Below are 19,780 nucleotides of genomic sequence, written 5' to 3' on the forward strand. Positions count from 1 at the left end.
AGGAAAGGTTGCTTTTTAGCTTCGGGCTCCGAAGTTGTGGAACTCTCTCCCCAACCATGTCAGGGGTACACCTACAGTAGCTACTTTTAAATCTAGGCTTAAGACCTATTTTTATAATTTAGCTTTTTGACCTTATATATATGTGTGTGTGTGTGTGTGTTTGTATGTTTATGTATGTATTTGTCTACATGTATGTGTGTGCATTTTAACTTATTTTAACCTACTTAATTTTTATTGATCAATTGATGCTGTTTTATTAATTTTAATGGAATTTTTCTGTGCTTTGTTAACTTATTTTCTGATTTTACCTTGTGGTATGAAAGGAGCTCTATAAATAAAGATTATTTTTATATTATTATTATTATTATTATTATTATTATTATTATTATTATTATTATTATTATTATTAATGCAGCATGCAAATAGCATTTGGTACCTTGTGAGCACATTCTGAATGGAAGAAAAAAAATGATATATACATACAGTATATCAAATTATTTAAGCCGATTTTCCTGTTTAGTATTTTTTTTGTACTAAGTTTGTTTTAAGGTGTGTAATCCTTCAAAAAAGATGGTCCTGTTTCTTAATTAGTTGATGTGCGTACCAGTTTCTGGTAAGGCAGGGCTACTCAACCATGGTCCTGGAGGGCCGCTGTCTGTCCTGGATTTTGTACACTAAATTGATTAATTGGACTAATTAAGCATCTAATAAGCACTTAATTTGCCCAATTAAGTAATTTAGAATACAGTTGGAACAAAAACCAGGAGGGACAGCGGCCCTCCAGGACCAGGATGGGTAGCCCTGCGGTAAGGCATTGGCCAGTGAGAGGAAACAGGTGAAGAAGCGGGGGTAGGACATACGAGAGGGTACACAGGTTGTGAATTTGGTGTTTTTCTTGATTTATAGCTATTGAATGTTTGAAATAAATGAATTAATCAAGTTCTTAGAAAAAGAAAAACGCCAATCAATAGAATAAAACGGTAAAATAATACTTTATGTGTGCCTATGAGACTAACAACGATTGGTATGTAGAGGGTTTGTTGTATGGTAATATAAAATAAACTTGATTATACTACTTTTGTATTTTTAGCAGTATTAGCAATAAAAAATATGTCTCTGCGAGAGTACGTGAATTTTTTTTTTATCCCACGATATCGCGATATGGAAATTATTATTGATATCGAATGATGTTGATAACATATCAAAATATCTATATCGGTGTCCTCCCCTAATTAAAACACATTTAAGGCTGTTTATTTCCATTCAGTTTTTACACAAGCATTGCTGGATTTATCAAAACATTTTTTTGTAGTTTTTTTCAATTTCTTCAAAGTAGACAACATAGCTGCAGCTCTACATAGCTGCAGCTCTACAAATATGTTTTAATGGTGTGTTCTAGCCCTGAAATATTCCTGATATTACAGTTTTTTTGCGTTCGCCCACTATATTACCTCTACATTTTTCATTTTGGAAATAAACACTGAACAATCCCAAACATCTGAAATAAAAGTGTCTTAAACATATTTTACAATGTTAAGGGCTGGACACTCGTTAGAAAAGGGTTACATGCCAGTCACTAGTGTATTCCAATATAAACATGTTCTTCAAAATCGCCAAAGGCTTCTCAATGTGGAACCTGCATTTAACACTGGAATGCTAACACTCCAAATCTAAGCAAAATGAGAAATAATTCCTTTTCATCAGGGGACTTTTAACTAAAATCATTATTTACAGATATAAAAATCAATAGGATTGTCATGCATTAACCTGCTGCTGGCCTAAATGTTTAATGATTATTTTGTTTTGTTTGTCACTAGTGGTGGTTAATGTAGCTGGTTTACACAGAACTATATGGTTGCACAAAACACAAACCAATACAAGGCAACCCCAATGTCAGCTGTATCCACAAATTGCACTTCTATCACTTTCCCTGTGTGTTTCTTTACAAGACGAAAGGATACTTTGGCTCTCATAGATTGCTACCACTGCTCAAAAAGAGCCATGCTCCCTTAACGCAGCAGCAGCACAGCAGTCGTTCAGGCACTGGGAACCATTACACAAGATAAAGCTTTAGGCAGGACTTTAGATTATTACAGGGCCTGCATAGCTGTAGAATTCCTTTATATTAACTGGGTAGTTACCAATTCCTGCTCTTACTACAGTAGATAACTATTATGCAATGATACGGAAATGGCCTTGTGAACATCTTATTACACAGTTATAACACTGTACGGTAGCCCCATGGCACAGGTCATTATAAACGTATTCCACCACCATTTACCACTGGTATTTATTCACCCGGTTATTAGCATGTTATTACATGGTAATGTATGCCTTGTAATCTAAAGTGTTATCTTAGGCTTTATGTTCCCAGAGATATGGTTATGTTCCTGTCTTCTTGTTTTGTAGACAGTGTTTTCACAAGGTGTCTATCAATGTCTTTAGGGTTTTCTCTCATTGTGAGAATCGCTGACTGCTTTCAAAAAAGATCTGAAGAAATTACATTAAGATCTTAACTTACAAGATCCAAGACTACTGAAATAGGTCAAATGTTTTGGCATAACGCTTTCATGACTAATACCTCAGCCTGTGGTGGTGGTATTCGTATATTGTCTGCTTATAAATTTGATTGTTTGGAAGTTATGGACAATATCCAGCAGACGTCAACCAGGGCCCTCGACCATGGAAGACTGTCGACCACCCGGAAGGGGAACAGAACTTCAGAACATTCTGGGAAAGGCTCACCCTCTATTACAGCTAATTAAAGCAGTGTCCCAAACTATTACACAAGAATACAATTCCTGGGTGAACGTTTATTACATTTTACCATAGTGTAGTCTTCTATGCACTATAGAGTATATTAGAATATGTTAGTGTTTTTGTATGCTGATAACATTTTACATGAAACATCTATACAGTTAGTATTTTCATCATGGGCTTGTGAAGTAGCAACCTTCATAAATATGTAAGAAAACATCATACATACAAAACATATGAGGCACTGTAGAAAAAACTGTAAAAACTTTGAATAGTTGAAGTAAAAAGTGGACTAATGCAGTATGTGCTTGGATGTTTTTTTTAGACATGGATTTGAGTAACCAGAGTATATAAATGATAGACTTAAGGTTTTTCTTGTAAATATGACACACTGGGACTACTAACATAACTTCTTACCAGAAATGGGTTTGTCTGATTGGGCTTGTTTTGCTTACACTTTAACAGTAACGAGAAATTGTATTATTTTTTTTATACATTTTTTAGCACATCTTACCACTGTTTTCCTACGCTATATTGAAATGCCCAAATGTAGCTTCACTGAGGTAGCCCACATGGATCACCTCTGTCTTTACTCTCGAGCCAAACCCAAGTAACAGAAGCTACCAAACTACTGACCTCTGGAATCAGGCCAAGCCTGGTTAGTCTCCACTTGGACTTGTGCGTCTAACCAGTAGGGGTCACTGCAGCATAAGATGAACCATCCCCAAATAAACCTACTGCAATATCTAACGCAGTGATCCGTGTGGGTCCCCTGCCAAGATCAGCAAAAAGATTTGAACTGGGATTGCATGTCTCGCCCTGCACTCACTAGGTGAGCCACTTGGGACCCACTGGGGCATTGTATCAATGAACAATCAGACGGAGATGCCAAAATATCCAGTCTTTAAAGAAAACACTCCCACATGAAGTCTCCCACTGAACATGCAAGCTAAAGAAAGGGATAAAGCCATAGACCTCATAATGGTCAGGCAAACTCATTCGGCCAAAGATCAGTTTTCTCATTAAAAACAAAAACAATTAAGGTCAAGTGTTGTCCTCAAGTAAAGATACAAGTTTTGTACAGGTTGTGTTCATGCTTCCCACCGAGGCAGAGTCTATTCAGCTGGTCTACTATTCAGACCATGGGGACAGGACTTCTTGATGACTGAAGAAGTCACTTTTCATGTATACTCTACTGGTAAACTTGTATGTGTGCTACTATGTTTCTACTTTATTTGATAAATGTAGTTAATTATTTAAAAAAATAAAATTTCGGTTGAAAATAATGATGCAGGTTGAATTGGGAGCTATTGTCTCCTATATCCTCTGCCAGTACAGTGGTGCAGGCTAAAAGGAATAACATATTGAAGTGTAGAAACTGTATGTTGACAGTCTCTGGGCTGCCACAATGAATCACCAACAAAATCAGTTCCTGCGCTGGCTATTGCTAAGGAACCTCAACATACAAAATGCCTGCCGAATGCAATTTTACTTTAAAGGGAAACTACCATCAAATAGGCAGATCAAACACGGATGCAATGAGATAAGCAAATATGCAACACTATAATACAGTATGCATCATCAGGATATTAGCTGTTCTGCTAAAACAAATATTTTTTTTTTGTATGTCAGTCTCTATTTATAGTCTAACTTGTTAACGTATCAGTTTTTTATGATTATTATATATAGCAGATAATATTGCTTGAAAAGACTACGTACTGTATATAATACTTCTGTTGTAGAACTCTAGCTATGCTTAATGCAATGCAGGAAACTTGACTGAATCCCGCTGTTGAACTGTTGTTTACAAGCAAATGAAACCTAGGAAATAACTAAGCTGACTTTTCTCTTTAACGTGCTTTGATAGAATCACAGTAATTTGTGACAAGATATAATTTTCCCATAGAGAATAAAGGAGAATGTTTAAACAACTCTCGTGAACAGTTTTAGCGGTACACAGAAGAAGAAAAAAAAATCATTTTTTTGACAACAAAACCTGACCGTTTGTAGGCAAATTCATTTACTAGGGCTTAACCCTTTAATGATTGGCTCTCTGTTGACATAGGATGCCCAGTAAACCAAATTAAAAATGGCAAAAAGCACAGGGAATATAATGCGGGACATCTTGTCCACTTTGCTGACACTGTTGTAGGCTTTGTTGCTTTCCGGGGGACTTTCTTCCATTTGAGGGATTTTGACAGGAGCTGCTGTGGTAGCTGCTGTGGCTGCGCTCTTTGAAATCGTAGGTAGGCCTGGATCTTTAGCTATGTTGATGGCGTAGGTTGTCCCAACAATATTGTATGTGTTATTGGCTTTCTTTGAAAGTGGTGCTGAATCCTTCTTCTAAAATATAAAAAGAAAAATCAAGAATTTTAAAATATTTTATTTGGACATTCTGTAATTGGGTGCTGGGACTAAGGGAGGGATGTCATAATCAAGGTTGTAGTTGTGCACACCTATGCCGTCTTTTTTCATACATCAATGTAAAGTTAATGTGTTTATTCACCTTTTTTCTGTCCACTTACCTGACCAAGAAACATGTAGACAAGTACAAAAGGGAGTCACTTTCTACTCCAGGTGAAACAATTCATACCAAATCCCAACTCATTGTAAAGCAATACTGGAGTTACTCAGATGCTGGGGATACACATGGTCCTGGGGACTGCTTTCAGCAGAGCTGACACCCATGGCTGCCCTTCTACTGACCCCAGCCCCCTTTGACAAGGTCTTTCTTTACCTCCCCTGGCTGAAGCTTCACAAACAGTTTTAGGCTGGAATCTGACAGATCGCTTCACATTTTTTGTAGGTCGACCCTGGTCTAAGCTGTAGAATCAGCTGAAACGCCATGTTCACAAAAGCGAGAGCTCTGGCGATTTGCAGCCCCCACTGCCCATTGCTTGTCAAACTAAATTTATTTCTCTCTAACAGTTTCTGTGCCTGCCTCCCAGGATGTGTTAACAACACACTGCATTAGGTTTCAACACACACTCTTAGAACATGTCGCTGGTGATGGATCTAGTTCTTTAACATGAATGAAGTGCTCTTAGCTCCAATAAATACATTGGGGCCACTTAAAAAGTGCAGCATGCGGACAGCATTAAGATCAGAGAATAAATCTGCAGTGTCCTAGGGAATGTAAGAAGTATATCACCATAACATACCACATAGAACAAATGTGTTGCAGGGGGGTAGGTTAATGTTTGCACTCTGGTGTACCTGGTGTCAGGGGACAAGAATATCGGAATATAGGATTTTTGGTTAAGGGTTACACATGATTTTCAGTGCTCTGTTGAAGCTACAAGGGTGCTGGGAATGTATGACTTTTAAAAAGTCACCAGGATATGATGAATGAAAAATACATTTTATCCAATGTACATCTGCAATAATAGGAATACACTAGTTAAGACTCTGATATGTCATACCCATACTAATTTGCTCTTTATAGTAACCCTACCATGCTGCACACCTGTGTTTAATTCTAATCTAATCTATTCAAAAATAACTTCATCTCAGATACTTGTTTAAACCATGTTATATAACTAGGGGTCTACTTAAATAATGTACACAGATAATGTACATATTTTTCCCAGGTAGGTTATGGAATTAAATTAATTTTTATTTATTTAAATTTTACAAGAATTTGAGTGCTAATTGGGGAATGGCTACATGTGTATAAAAGCAAGGAGAAAACCTTTGCTACCCCGCTACAGGTGGCAAGACAAATTGCAAGTCAGATAGATACAGCCACGAAAGGGTAACATAGAGTGCCCATGTCCAAAATCACTGGAATACATGTTTAATATTGGTTGTCTGTAAGCACCGAGGTGCACATTCAAATCAGATATTCAATGTGATGTGGCTGCCTGGTTTAACAGAAGACATCCTAATGGGCATGATGCCTGTATCTTCCTGTAACCTACCTCCTTCCAACACGTGCAACAGTGTTTCAACCTGCACAAACCGGAGCCTGGTGTCTTTGTGCTTTGCTTTTTCACACAGCTACGGAGAAAGCAAAGTTTGACTTCCAGTATTTTTCTCTTGTTTGTCACCCCTTCATTTTGTCTTCTGCTGTTTTATGCATTCTATTCTCACCCTTCTATCACCAGGCACCTTGTGATCCCATCCCTTCATCACCCCTTTTATTAACCTCTGTTACCACCTTGCAGTAATACATTTGTCTCTGTCTTGCTTGTGTGCCTTTCCCTTGATTATTTCCGTCATATACTGTTCACTGTCTTCTTTCAATGACCTTGCCCTTTCTCCTCCAGTGACTACCAGCAGCAAGGCCTTTTTTGGTTTTGTTTGTTTGTTGGTTTGTTTGTTTCATTCTTATCTTAGCTCAGTGACAGAGTGTGCTATTAGTTCTGCCAAACTAAAATCAGAATTTAGGTTACATTAATAGTCAAGGAAAGATGTACCCAATAATGCTGCCAAGCCCAAAATAAACCACTCTGACATTTCATTTTGGGACTTGGGAGCAGCTTGATTCATATTTGTTTTAAAATAGTTATATATTTTTTTTCTTTAGAGAATCTAGTTTGGAATAAAAAAAATCTTCTGAATGTACTTGTACAGTACGTTCCCCGACAGCAAATGATTGATCGCGCAGGAGGTCCTCCCAAATCCTCAGGGTTTCCTGTCTGCTCCTTGTCAGTTGGGGGGGGGTGGGGGGGCGGGGTGAAGGGGAGCTAGGGGGCTGGGGTTGGTCTGCCTCTACTCCTGCTTCATCCTTGTCAGTCTGGGCGGGGTGAAGGGGAGCTAGGGGGATGGGGTTGGTCTGCCTCTACTCCTGCTTCATCCTTGTCAGTCTGGGCGGGGTGAAGGGGAGCTAGGGGGATGTGGTTGGTCTGCCTCTACTCCTGCTTCATCCTTGTCAGTCGGGGGGGGTGAAGGGGAGCTAGGGGTGCCGTGCCATTTGTCCTGTGTTATTTACTCCTTGGGGGTTTTGTATAGTCATGTTGTTTTGACCCTTGTGCTGGTTATTTTGTTAATATGTTTTGTTCTGTGTTTTGTCTAATATTTGTTTATTATTATTATTATTATTATTATTATTATTATTATTATTATTATTAATAAATACATGCAGCAGCGCGTCACTCGCAGTACTGTGTCTATTCTGTTCCTGGTCTGATGTCACCCCCATCTTGTTCACATACCCATATAGTATTTAACCACTGTGCCTGTTCTGGGTAATTTTAGGGAAAGGATTATTTTGGTGCAGCTAAAAATTGCAAAACAAAACAAAACCAAACAAAACAAAAAAGCCCCAAAGCCATTTCTAAGGTCAATTTGAGGAAACTGAGGCATAGACAATCAGCACAGACAATGGTAATATTATTGAAAGGATTTTACCTTGCGCTCAGGAAATTGCTGACCCTCCAAAAACTTTACACCTCCCCTTACAAGTTGCAAACCATTTTAGGAGTGAGTAATTAAGAGCTGTATAAAAGCACACACCTGCAGAGACCTGTCATTGGCCTCAGGATGGCCGCTCTGGTACACTTCTTGATGCGGCGACACTTGTCTCTTGTTGAGTAGAGGCAGGAACACATTTGGAGGAGAAGGGCAAGATGACGAAGACCCCTCATAGTCAATCCAAGGGTTACTTTGTTTGGGATGCTGGCGGATGCTGTGCTAAAACATTATCGTTTCTCTCCGCAGGTCATCCTTGACTTCATAGCTGAATTGAGGGATGAGCAACCTAGGGACCGCTATTCCTGCACATGTGGGTGCTGTGTTCTCTGCACTACTTAGCCGCTAGTTCCTTTCAGACCACAGTTGGAATGTCTGGTATACCCCAATCCACCTTTTTCAGAGTGCTAGGCAAATTGTGTGCTGGATGTCATGCTAAAAAGCCCATGCCAATACATATAATTTCCTAAGGACTCTAGAGTAACTGATGTTGGCTAAGGCTTTTCCAAACAACAGCCATAAGGACTTTCAGCTCCTTCTCAGAAAACTTTTCTGCTCTTTTGCTGCTCTTCCTCTACCATTTTTTTGGCTTGTATTTTCGTGCTCCACAAATGCCATACAGCGACTACTGCTCTTTATACTCCTAACTCTGCGAGTGCAACCAGTAAATAGACCAATGCACCCATTGAGATCCTCATTTGCATAATTGTGGATCATTATTTGTGCGTGTTGAGTAATTTGCATGGCTCTTAAGCTTACATGAGGCTCAGTGCAAAATAATTGCCTGCCGCAATGCAATTTGGTACACACTGGCTTGGTTTGCTTGCTACTGGTCTTAGCTAGAATCTAGTTTAACGTCAAAGGACAGAATTTTTCTAGTCTGATTGAACTTATTTTTGCAATTATCATACATTTTCTAGAATTAAGCATAAAACCCACAAAATAAAATCCCATAATAAAGTAATCTGTAGTTCATTCAGTGACAACTAGATGTTGTCAGTTGGGTGCTTGATGTCATGTGACATTAACCCCTGTTGTCATGTATTACACTTACTATTCCCAAGTTCAATGTTACTTTTCCTATTTTATTTCCTACTTAAGCCTAGTAACTTGTTTCCCATCAGCTTGCTGCTTCACAGTGGGGAATGATAGTCCAGAATGCCAGCAGTAAGAAGCACGCTGGGTCACAAACAGCACAAGCAAAGGCAGTTGCTGTATGTCATCCAGCATGTTCCGGAATGCTGGCTTTCTGCACAACAATTCCCCTGCAATATGACAAAACCACTTACCCTCTGCTCCTGGGCCTCCATAGCTTTTTTACCGTCCCACGCCCAGCTCCGCTTGGTGAAATAGTTCACCGTTGCAAATTCAATCAGTGCAGAAAACACAAAGGCATAACAGACGGCTATGAACCAGTCCATGGCCGTCGCGTACGCCACTTTGGGTAAAGAGTTTCTAGCACTGATACTCAGGGTGGTCATTGTGAGGACGGTAGTGACGCCTGTGAAAGAAAAAGAAACACTACTGACAACTGACATGGCGTACAAGTATGTCCCAATACGCACACCAGTGACAGTGCACGGTACGTACACCAGTGCCAGTCCACTATTGAGGCTGGTGCACAGTAGAAGGAATAAAGTTTGTTGCTTGCAGACCAGCATTGTCGATAAAATAAGTGCAATCTGGTTGGTCTGCTGATATGTGTGCTGTTCCCCAGTGGAAAGGGCACTGGTACCTACTCCCTGATCCCTGAGGTTCTACAATCCAATCCTGCTCTTTTTTATATGCATAATTAATTGCTCATGCTACATATTACTGGTAACTTTTTTTTTGCTTCGATGAGGAATTGAGAATCGCACATTTTTCTTGACAAGTTTGACTTCAGAGGCAGGGTTAATATTTCATGTAATACAGACAGACCAGTGTTTTGCAGAAGACTTATATATAACAGGAGTTATATATGGGATCTATATAATGGTTTATAGGTTAAGTTAAATGTATTGAGAAGACAGTTCTTCTGTTTTCCATTGGTAAATCTCACAGTCTGAATGATTGATGACTGGGACACTGATAATGATCTGTTTAAGAGATGTAACAAAAAGGTTCCTTGCGAAATAGCAAGACGCAATGGCAGCACTCTAGAATACAGTGTCTGCATAAACATACATTACTTGCTGGTGGACTACAGTGCTGATAAAAAGTTTGTGAACCCCTTAGGATATTCACACATTTCACATATTTCAAACCTAAAATGTTATTAGATCTTAATGTAAGTCGTAATAACAATGATAACTTGATTAAACAAATGACACAAAAACATGATACTTTTTTAACATTTATTTATCCACAAATGATTCAACATTCAATATCCATGTGTGAAAAAGTATGTTAACCTTTAGAATCAGTAACTAGTGGCACCCCCTTGAGCAGCAATGACTTTAAATGTTGGTCAGTCTCTCACATCGGTTTTGAGGAATTTTGGCACATTCCTCCTAACAGAACTGCTTCAACTCGGTGACATTTGAGGGCTTCCTTGCATGGACAGCTCGCTTCAGGTCCTGCCACAACATTTCAATGGGGTTTAGGTCTGGACTTTGACTAAGCCATTCTAAAACGAGGACATTCTTTTGTAGATCTGCTTGTATGTTTAGGATCATTGTCTTGCTGCATGATCCACTTTCGGTTCAGCTTCAGCTCACGGACGGATGGCCTGACATTCTCCTCTAAAATCTTCTGCTACAATGCAGAATTCATGGTTGTGTCAATGATGGCAAGCCGTCCAGGTCCTGAGGTAGCAAGGCAGCCCCAAACAATGGCACTCCCACCACCATGCTTGACGGTTGGGATGAGGTTCTTCTGTTTGAATGCATTGTTTTGTTTTAGCCAAACATAACGTTTCTCGTTGAGGCCATAAAAGTTCTACCTTTGACTCATCTGTCCAGAGAACATTGTTCCAGAAGTCTTGTGGATCATCAGAGTGGCCTGCAGATCCTTGGATGTTATTCTGGGGTTCTTTGTGACATCCTTGATGATTTTACGGTTTGTTCTTGGAGAGATTTTGGTAGGACGACCATTCCTGGGTAGAGTGACTGTGATCTTGAACTTTCTCCATTTGTCTGACAGTGGATTGATTGGTGGAGCCCTAAATCCTTACACATGGTTTTGTAACCCTTTCTAGACTGATGAGCATCAATAACTGTTTTTCTGAGGTCCTCAGAGATATTTTTTGATCGTGGCATGACGTGTTTCCACACACCTGTATGGTGAAGACCAAACGCATAAAGTTTATGATCTTTATATAGGGTGGGGCCTCCCAAACTCACCCCTGAAGATCTGCCTAATTATTTAAACACCTGATTCTAATTATCCCCTTAATTGAGCTGATTAAACCAGCGGTTCATTACTTTTTCACATACCCTGAATCTTAATTACTCATTGTTTGCCTAATTCATAGATAATTTTTGTTTCAAAAGACATGGAATTGGTTAATATAAACCCCATTGGATATTTAAGAAAAGACTTAAAGGTTTTTGATTCAAGAAGGCTATCATAGTAAAACTATGGAATTTCCATAAGTATCATTTTGGTTCAGAAACTTTTTCTCGGCACTGTAAGTGTGTAATGTTTGGAAGAGGCCCTGCGTCATGGTGTTATCATGTAATTCCATCAGTTAAGAAGCTGTTTCACAAGGCCATGTCCATGTAATTACACAGTAGTTACAGTGTAAGATCTGGGGCCCTGATAATTACCCAGATTCACAATGCAATCACCTGACCAGGCACTGACAGAAAATAAACAAGTGAACAAAAGAAATAACAAGAGTGGAACAAAACACAATTAGACTGAATATATTGCTGCATTTCATATTCGATTCTTGAAACAATGGTTTCTGACTTACTTAATCCACGCTTGTCCACTTACGAGATGCACAACCTTTTAATAGGATCAGTTATGTACATGTGTATGTGTATGTATGTTTCTACAGACATGTCTTTAGGTCTCACTATCATCTTAAGTGCAGTTTGTTGTGCAGTTTGTTACAGGTTGATATTTGCTGTTATTTCTAATGAAACATCAGAATAAGTTTAACATATGAATAATAACTAGCTTGATATGGAGAACACAGGACTCAATATGGAAACAGATTATTGACACCTGTGAAGATACCATTCTCTTTCTGTGGATTTAATCAGCGGTAGACTTCACTGAACCGTATATGTTGAGTTGAGCACAGCTCACAATGTGGACTGTTTAGTGGAGGTATGTTCCCAACATCTTGTAACCATCAAACAGTGTTGTAAAAATAACGGTAACTAAAATGGTTAAATGCACTTGATGGCTGAATGTGACAGAAAACAGCAACAACAATACCAACAGCTCCTCTTCGTCTTGACCCTGGCGCCACCGTCAGTCTTATTTGTTAAACGCCAAGCTAGTCATAACATTTTGGAACCTCTGCAAGACTTTAAATGGACTTTCAACTCTGTAAACATTCTGACTGTCCCTAATTTAGTGCTGCTGCTGGTTGCTAGGGTGAACGTCTCTTCACAGCTTCTGCTAACATTCTATTGGGTGATCTGCACCTTGCTAGTAAGTATCTGGATACAATTAAAAATAATTAAAAAATGAAAATCTTCAGCTAAATTGAAGTTGTATTTTTCAGCCAGTCAGATTAGCCAGTCACATTTTCTTCAAGTCAATCACAAACCTCAGTTCAGCTGACTCTGGGTGTGTTTTGGCTGGATGCAGTTTAGAGAGGAGGTTTATTGTTCAGCTTTGTACGTTGTTTTCTTACCTTCACTCATTTGAAAGTGCAGCAAAGAATATGGGGGAATGATGAAAGTGTTTAATTACAACCCCAGTGTTATCCAGAGGTGTCCCGTTGTAACCAGCTCTCAGGCTGCCAGACAAGATTGTAATTGCAGGATTCCACTGTGCAATAATGATTTGAAAATATCTCACTAGTTATTTCCATTTTTGTTTTCTTTGGTAGCTATATGAACAAAAATATATTGAACAACATATGCCATGCAGGAGAAACTGAGAGAATGCAGTACATTGATCACATCTAAGAAAAAATATTATATTTAACCCTTTGTGGTCCTATGTCAGACCAGGTCCGACATTCCAATTTACTCTTTCCAGTCCGATGTTGGACTCTGTCCGACATCATCAAAAAGATGTAAAGCACAGGTCTCTAGTTGTTTTTTCTCTGGAAAAAGCAGAGAAAACCTTTCAATGGCCGAGTGTGACCGGCCATTGAAGCCGAAAAAACAACAAAAAAAACAAGCCCCATGCACCACAGATATAACATGGACACAAACAAAGGAGATAGCTTATTGAGGAGTTTGGTGATAAAACGAGTGATCAGGAGAGGGTTTATCAGTATGCATGTCTATAAAGAGGTATGTGAAAAATACAGCGAACATGGTGTGAGGTTTGGCTGGTGATACAGTACTGAGTGCCCTTTTGCGATTCAGTGCCTTTTAAACCTGTTTTACTCTGAAAAAAATAAAAAAAATTAAACAGCGTGTATAAAATAAACAGCGTGTGTGAAAATAAATTGCACCTGACAAGCGCTGAATAAATGGACCGCTATAATAAAAGGGTCCTCTATAATGAAGGATTAACGAGACGTGTGGCAATCATTATGGCAGAGCTCAAAACTTTCCCTCTTATTGTTATTAAAATTGTTCTTATTATTAGTGGTTTTGTTCCAGATACTGTAAAAACCTTTGTATAAATAGGTATAGGCATTTTTAGGCGGTCCTAAAAAGAGGGGCAGCGACTTATACAACAGTGTGACTTATATACTAGTTTTTACGGTAGTTATTTTGCCAGATTTTCTTCTGACAAAATACAGCAATCTCAAAGTATTGAATACTTTGTTTATTTTATCCTAATGGAAACTGGATTATTTGATGGTTAACTGAGTCCCTGTATTGAGTATAATAAACTGACTTATTTGATAGTTAATTGAGTCCCTTGTATTGAGTTTAATAAATTGACTCTTATTTGATGGTTAATTGAGTCCCTGTATTGGGTATAATAAACTGACTCCCAGGGGTTCAGCAGGAAGGTTTGGGTTCTGTATTCCTGAACTCTAAACACACTGTGTATGGACAGAAGTCTAAACGCTGTGAGTCAGTGAGCTGCTTAGCATACAAATAAAGTCTGTCAGTGCCGAGGGCCATACTGTTCAATCTCTTCCGCCCCATGAAATGGAGATTCATAAATCATGCATGGCAGTTAGGCATTTCCACCAATACATGAGTGGCTGCAGAAACAAATTAAACTAATATTACCTACAGAAACAAGAGCTTGGAACGGCTGCACATGGAAACCCTGGTTCTCGTCCCGTTCACAGGAGAATGATCTGAGGCTGGTATGGCTTTCTTTTCTCATATTTAAAATAATAGTTGATATATTTTCTGATTCACCCACATCACCTTGTTCTGTGTCACCTGTAAAAGGTAATTACACCTGCATCTTTCTCTGGGTTTTCAGGACCATGTTGAAGGGAGGTATGTTACCAGTTTAATGACACATGAAAAATAAAACCAGTACATTTTGATAACACATTTTATAAACGTATTACTAAGGATTTGTGACAATTTAATCACTGGGAATAAGATTTTATTACCATAGCCTTTTAATGGGTCAAGATTTATTTTAAATAGATTTTAATTTTAATCAACTGTTAAAAGTGGTTAGTTAATCCATTATATAGTAACCTATTTGTAAACTAAGACTTGCTAAAACTGTTTAACAAAGCATCAGAATCCTTCTTTGGAACAAACAAACTACTGTAATAATGTTATAAAGTAACTGTAAGATTTTGGTACCATGTTACACTACTATTTGCATAGTAGTTACTTTGTAAATACATGTGTACTTACACATACTTACAATGTTATTGTGCATATTTACAACGTATTTAACTTGTACACTTTTTTGCACAATATAACCCTAACCATTTTATGATACAATTTTGTAGTTACATATATCGTGTAAACAAATGTACACATTGACTACATTTTAACTATGGATAATAACATTGTAACGCTTAAGTACACATGTATTTACTAAGTAACTACTATGCAAATACATGGTGATTACAGAGACTTAAGTGTTACCAAGATTTCTTACAAACACCTTATTTACATATTATAGCACTACATTACTGTAACACATTTATAGATGCAGTATTAATTGGTCATAATGGATCCTTGAAGTGTAATGTTTGTTTTGTGTCTGAGCTACCTTACCTACATTCACTTTCCTCTGCTTAATAAAGTCTCTACAGTATCAAGGGTTCTTGCAGTCTGCCAGAATGCAGGTGCTAATTCTAGAAAGTGGATAAGGATGGCAAGCCCCTTCTGGCACATTCTTTCCTGTTACATACTAATGTCATGCTCCAAATCCCTGATTAGCGTGGATATTCAGGCCTGCCAGTGAAACACACTCCAGCTACCCCAACCAATTAACTTGTGTGCTTTAAAATACACAGATAATAATTAGTAATCCAAATGATCATGAATGCACCAAAAGTAGCTTACTAATGGGCATCAACAACAATTACAAAAGCAACAATGGCGCGTATTTAGCAAAAAGACCCAAACTGTGGGTTTCTCAACAATAATTACACGCCTCGGGTGTGCCATGAAGCACAAGGATAAAAAGAACAGCACCCACTAATCTATAAACTCCTAAATGCTAATTTTAAAGATGCATTTCTTTACACATGCACATAACAATCCCTACCTGGGTGCTATTCCGCCTAAATGAGGGTAAGAATGTTGTGCTGGTGTTGGTTTCTTTCATGAGTATTGCTGCATTCCAGAATTCTGGTATGTTGGCTTCTTTTATAAGTTAAAGAATGACGTACATCGTGTCTCTTACTGTTTAAGAGATGTGATCTTGTACAGTTTGGGAGAGCTCTGGTTTGCACAGAAACTATGACAGATTACTTCAGTTAATAACACAACACTTCCCAGGGTTTCTGTTCTGCTTTTATCTGGAGCTGCTCTTTGCAATGTCCTAAACTAGGAAAAACAACAACTAAAAGCGATGAGACCTCTTCACAAGGCCGTGCAGTCCTGAACTGGAGTTTGTTTGTTTGAGTAAACCTGCTGCTGATTGAGTGAACCAGGACCGATTGTTTCTTGCTTTGTGCTCTTTTAATGTGTAGCTATGGCCTGTCCAATACATTTGAGTATATGTAATTTAGTCTCTCTAAAATAACTAATTTAATACAATGCAATAGGGCTCCTTTAAGCATTTGAAAGCAAATTGAGTAATGACTATAGCTGTCAGTTTGAGTCGAGACAGACCTATCTGCCTCTTAGCTATGTTCCTTCGCTTTCAGGCAACGACTGGCTTTGGTACTAAATACTGTATTACAATGATTCTTTTTTATATCTAACTTCCAACTTTACAAAAGAAAAATATAGCAATATATTTTATTACTGTGCCTATTTATAACATGCATTTACCTTTTTGTCTAAATAATTTAGCATGTTCTAATATTACTATTACACTTGTGCAAAGCTGAAATAACAAGAAGCTATATTCTGATTTTACCTTGAAACAACAACAACAACAACAAAAAACAAGATATAATTCAGTGTGACTAATGATGACATAAGGCACAAAGTACATCCAGCTGGGCAGGATAAAGGTGCAGTTTTATTTCTGAAGACACTATAAGCCCATAGGAAGTTAGGTGTTTAGGTGTTATGATTTTCTCTGATTTATTTCCCCTGGTTTCACAGAGCTACACTGGTTGTAAATTCAATCAATCAATCAATCAATCAAACAATTTTTATACAGCGTTTTTCATGGCATCTCAAATCGCTTCAAAATAAAATGAAGCTGAATAAAAAGAAAAAAAATTATTTAATTTCTTTAAACAAGGTCATTGCAGATGATTGGAGCACTGATAGATATTCACACATTAACATCACAAATCCTGCCCAGCCATGTAAATATCAGAGAGCTTGTCTCAGTCAAGCAGTGTTCCTGCTAAACAAGAGATTGAAGCCATAAAGTTATGCCTACAGTCCCAGGTGACCTCACAGTTGAACAGTTTAGACAATACAGTTTAAATACAACACATCTTGGGTACTAAAGTTTAGGTACTAGAACCCCATTGTACCTGTGCACCTAGAACCCCACTGTATCTGTGCCTCTAAAACCCCACTTTACCTACACCTCTAGAACCCCACTGTGTCTGTGCATCTAGAACCACAATGTATCTGCATCTCTAGAACCCCACTGTATCTGAGTCTCTAGAACCCCACTGTACCTGATCCTCTACAATCCCACTGTACCTACATCTCTACAACCCCACTTTACCTGTGTCTCTACAACCCCACCGTATCTGATCCTCTAGAATCCCACTGTACCTGTGCCTCTAGAACTCCACTGGTCCTGAGCCTCTAGAACCCCACAGTACCTAAACCTCTAGAACCCCACTGTACCTGAGCCTCTAGAACCCCACTGTACCTGATCCTCTACAACCCCACTGTACCTGAACCTCTAGAACCCCACTGTACCTGAGCCTCTAGAACCCCACTGTACCTGAGCCTCTAGAACCCCACTGTACCTGAAACTCTAGAACCTCACTGTACATTCAGATGTTATTGTATACACTTGAACAGGAATATTAAAGCAAAATGCATTCTATAGTATTTATATACAAGAGCTGCTTACAGTGGCTTGCGAAAGTATTGATCCCCCTTGGCATTTTTCATATTTTGTTGCCTTACAACCTGGAATTAAAATGGATTTTTATTTGGATTTCATGTAATGGACATACACAAAATAGTCCAAATTGGTGAAGTGAAATGAAAAAAATAACTTGTTTCAAAAAATTCTAAAAAATAAATAACGGAAAAGTGGTGCGTGCATATGTATTCACCCCCTTTGCTATTAAGCCTCTAAATAAGATCTGGTGCAACCAATTACCTTCAGAAGTCACATAATTAGTTAAATATGGTCCACCTGTGTGTAATCTAAGTGTCACATGATCTCAGTATATATACACCTGTTCTGAAAGGCCCCAGAGTCTGCAACACCACTAAGCAAGGGGCACCACCAAGCAAGCAGCACCATGAAGACCAAGGAGCTCTCCAAACAGGTCAGGGACAAAGTTGTGGAGAAGTACAGATCAGGATTGGGTTATAAAAAAATATCCGAAACTTTGAACATCCCACGGAGCACCATTAAAGCCATTATTAAAAAATGGAAAGAATATGGCACCACAACAAACCTGGCAAGAGAGGGCCGCCCACCAAAACTCATGGACCAGGCAAGGAGGGCATTAATCAGAGAGGCAACAAAGAGACCAAAGATAACCCTGAAGGAGCTGCAAAGCTCCATAACGGAGATTGGAGTATCTGTCCATAGGACCACTTTAAGCCGTACACTCCACAGAGCTGGGCTTTACAGAAGAGTGGCCAGAAAAAAAACATTGCTTAAAGAAAAAAGCAAAATGTATGTGGGAGACTCCCCAAACATATGGAAAAAGGTACTCTGGTCAGATGAGACTAAAATTGAGCTTTTTGGCCATCAAGGAAAACGCTATGTCTGGCACAAACCCAACACCTCTCAACAGCCCGAGAACACTATCCCCACAGTGAAGCATGGTGGTGGCAGCATCATGTTGTGGGGATGTTTTTCATCGGCAGGGACTGGGAAACTGGTCAGAATTGAAGGAATGATGGATGGCGCTAAATACAGGGAAATTCTTGAGGGAAACCTGTTTCAGTCTTCCAGAGATTTGAGAATGGGATGGAGGTTCGCCTTCCAGCAGGACAATGACCCTAAGCATTCTGCTAAAGCAACACTTGAGTGGTTTAAGGGGAAACATTTAAATGTCTTGGAATGGCCTAGTCAAAGCCCAGACCTCAATCCAATTGAGAATCTGTGGTATGACTTAAAGATTGCTGTACACCAGCGGAACCCATCCAACTTGAAGGAGCTGGAGCAGTTTTGCCTTGAAGAATGGGCAAAAATCCCAGTGGCTAGATGTGCCAAGCTTATAGATACATACCTCAAGTCTCTCTGTATGCTTGAACAGCGGCGACCCACGCGTGACTCGAGGAAGACCCTGTCACATATGGTGTCGGAAGTGGATTCCGCTGCATCCTGCCGAAGCAAGGCTAGATGGCTACAGAGAGACAGGAGGAGCAAACCCCTGAAATTTTTTGGGGGGGACAAGGGCAGACCGCAGGTAACCCTGAGGGGCTGCTGAAGGAGAGGGATGGAGCCGCTGTCCTTAAAGGCACTGGGAAGGAGCCGAGACATCCCGCCCGAACGCCAGAGAGGCCGAGGAGGGTCCGTCCCCGAGAGCTGCAGAAGGAGGAGTTCCGGTCCTTTGCCTGCCCGGACGCCAGCGGGAGGAACTGCCTGCCGAGCGTCAGCGAAGGAGGACCTGTCGTTTGTGGGGGATCGTCACAGAAGGAGGCGGGTCAATCCTCTGGAGAGGAGCCCCGTGAAGGGACACTGGGTTTAGGGGGTAATAATTGTGGGTGTATTGTTGTTAATTATTGGTATGTGGATAGTGGTTGTATGTGTGTGCATGTTTATTGTTTAGCGATGCTAACGT

At 39.3% G+C, this 19,780-nt stretch overlaps 1 protein-coding gene across 1 annotated transcript in view; it reads right to left on the reverse strand.

The window, feature by feature from the left end:
• Positions 1–730: 730 nt before the first annotated feature.
• The window catches only part of LOC121295800 (gamma-aminobutyric acid receptor subunit alpha-3-like), a 152,960-nt gene continuing 133,910 nt past the window's right edge, over positions 731–19,780 (reverse strand). Inside the window, exons 9-10 of the mRNA XM_041220856.1 lie at positions 9,459–9,670; positions 731–5,100 (exon numbers count right to left, since the gene is read on the reverse strand). Coding sequence (XP_041076790.1) covers positions 4,774–5,100; positions 9,459–9,670 — 539 coding nt within the window. The 3' untranslated portion in view covers positions 731–4,773. The remainder of the gene's footprint in view (positions 5,101–9,458; positions 9,671–19,780) is intronic.

Source organism: Polyodon spathula, chromosome 20 (genome assembly GCF_017654505.1).
Source record: "Polyodon spathula isolate WHYD16114869_AA chromosome 20, ASM1765450v1, whole genome shotgun sequence".
Classification (NCBI taxonomy): domain Eukaryota; kingdom Metazoa; phylum Chordata; class Actinopteri; order Acipenseriformes; family Polyodontidae; genus Polyodon; species Polyodon spathula.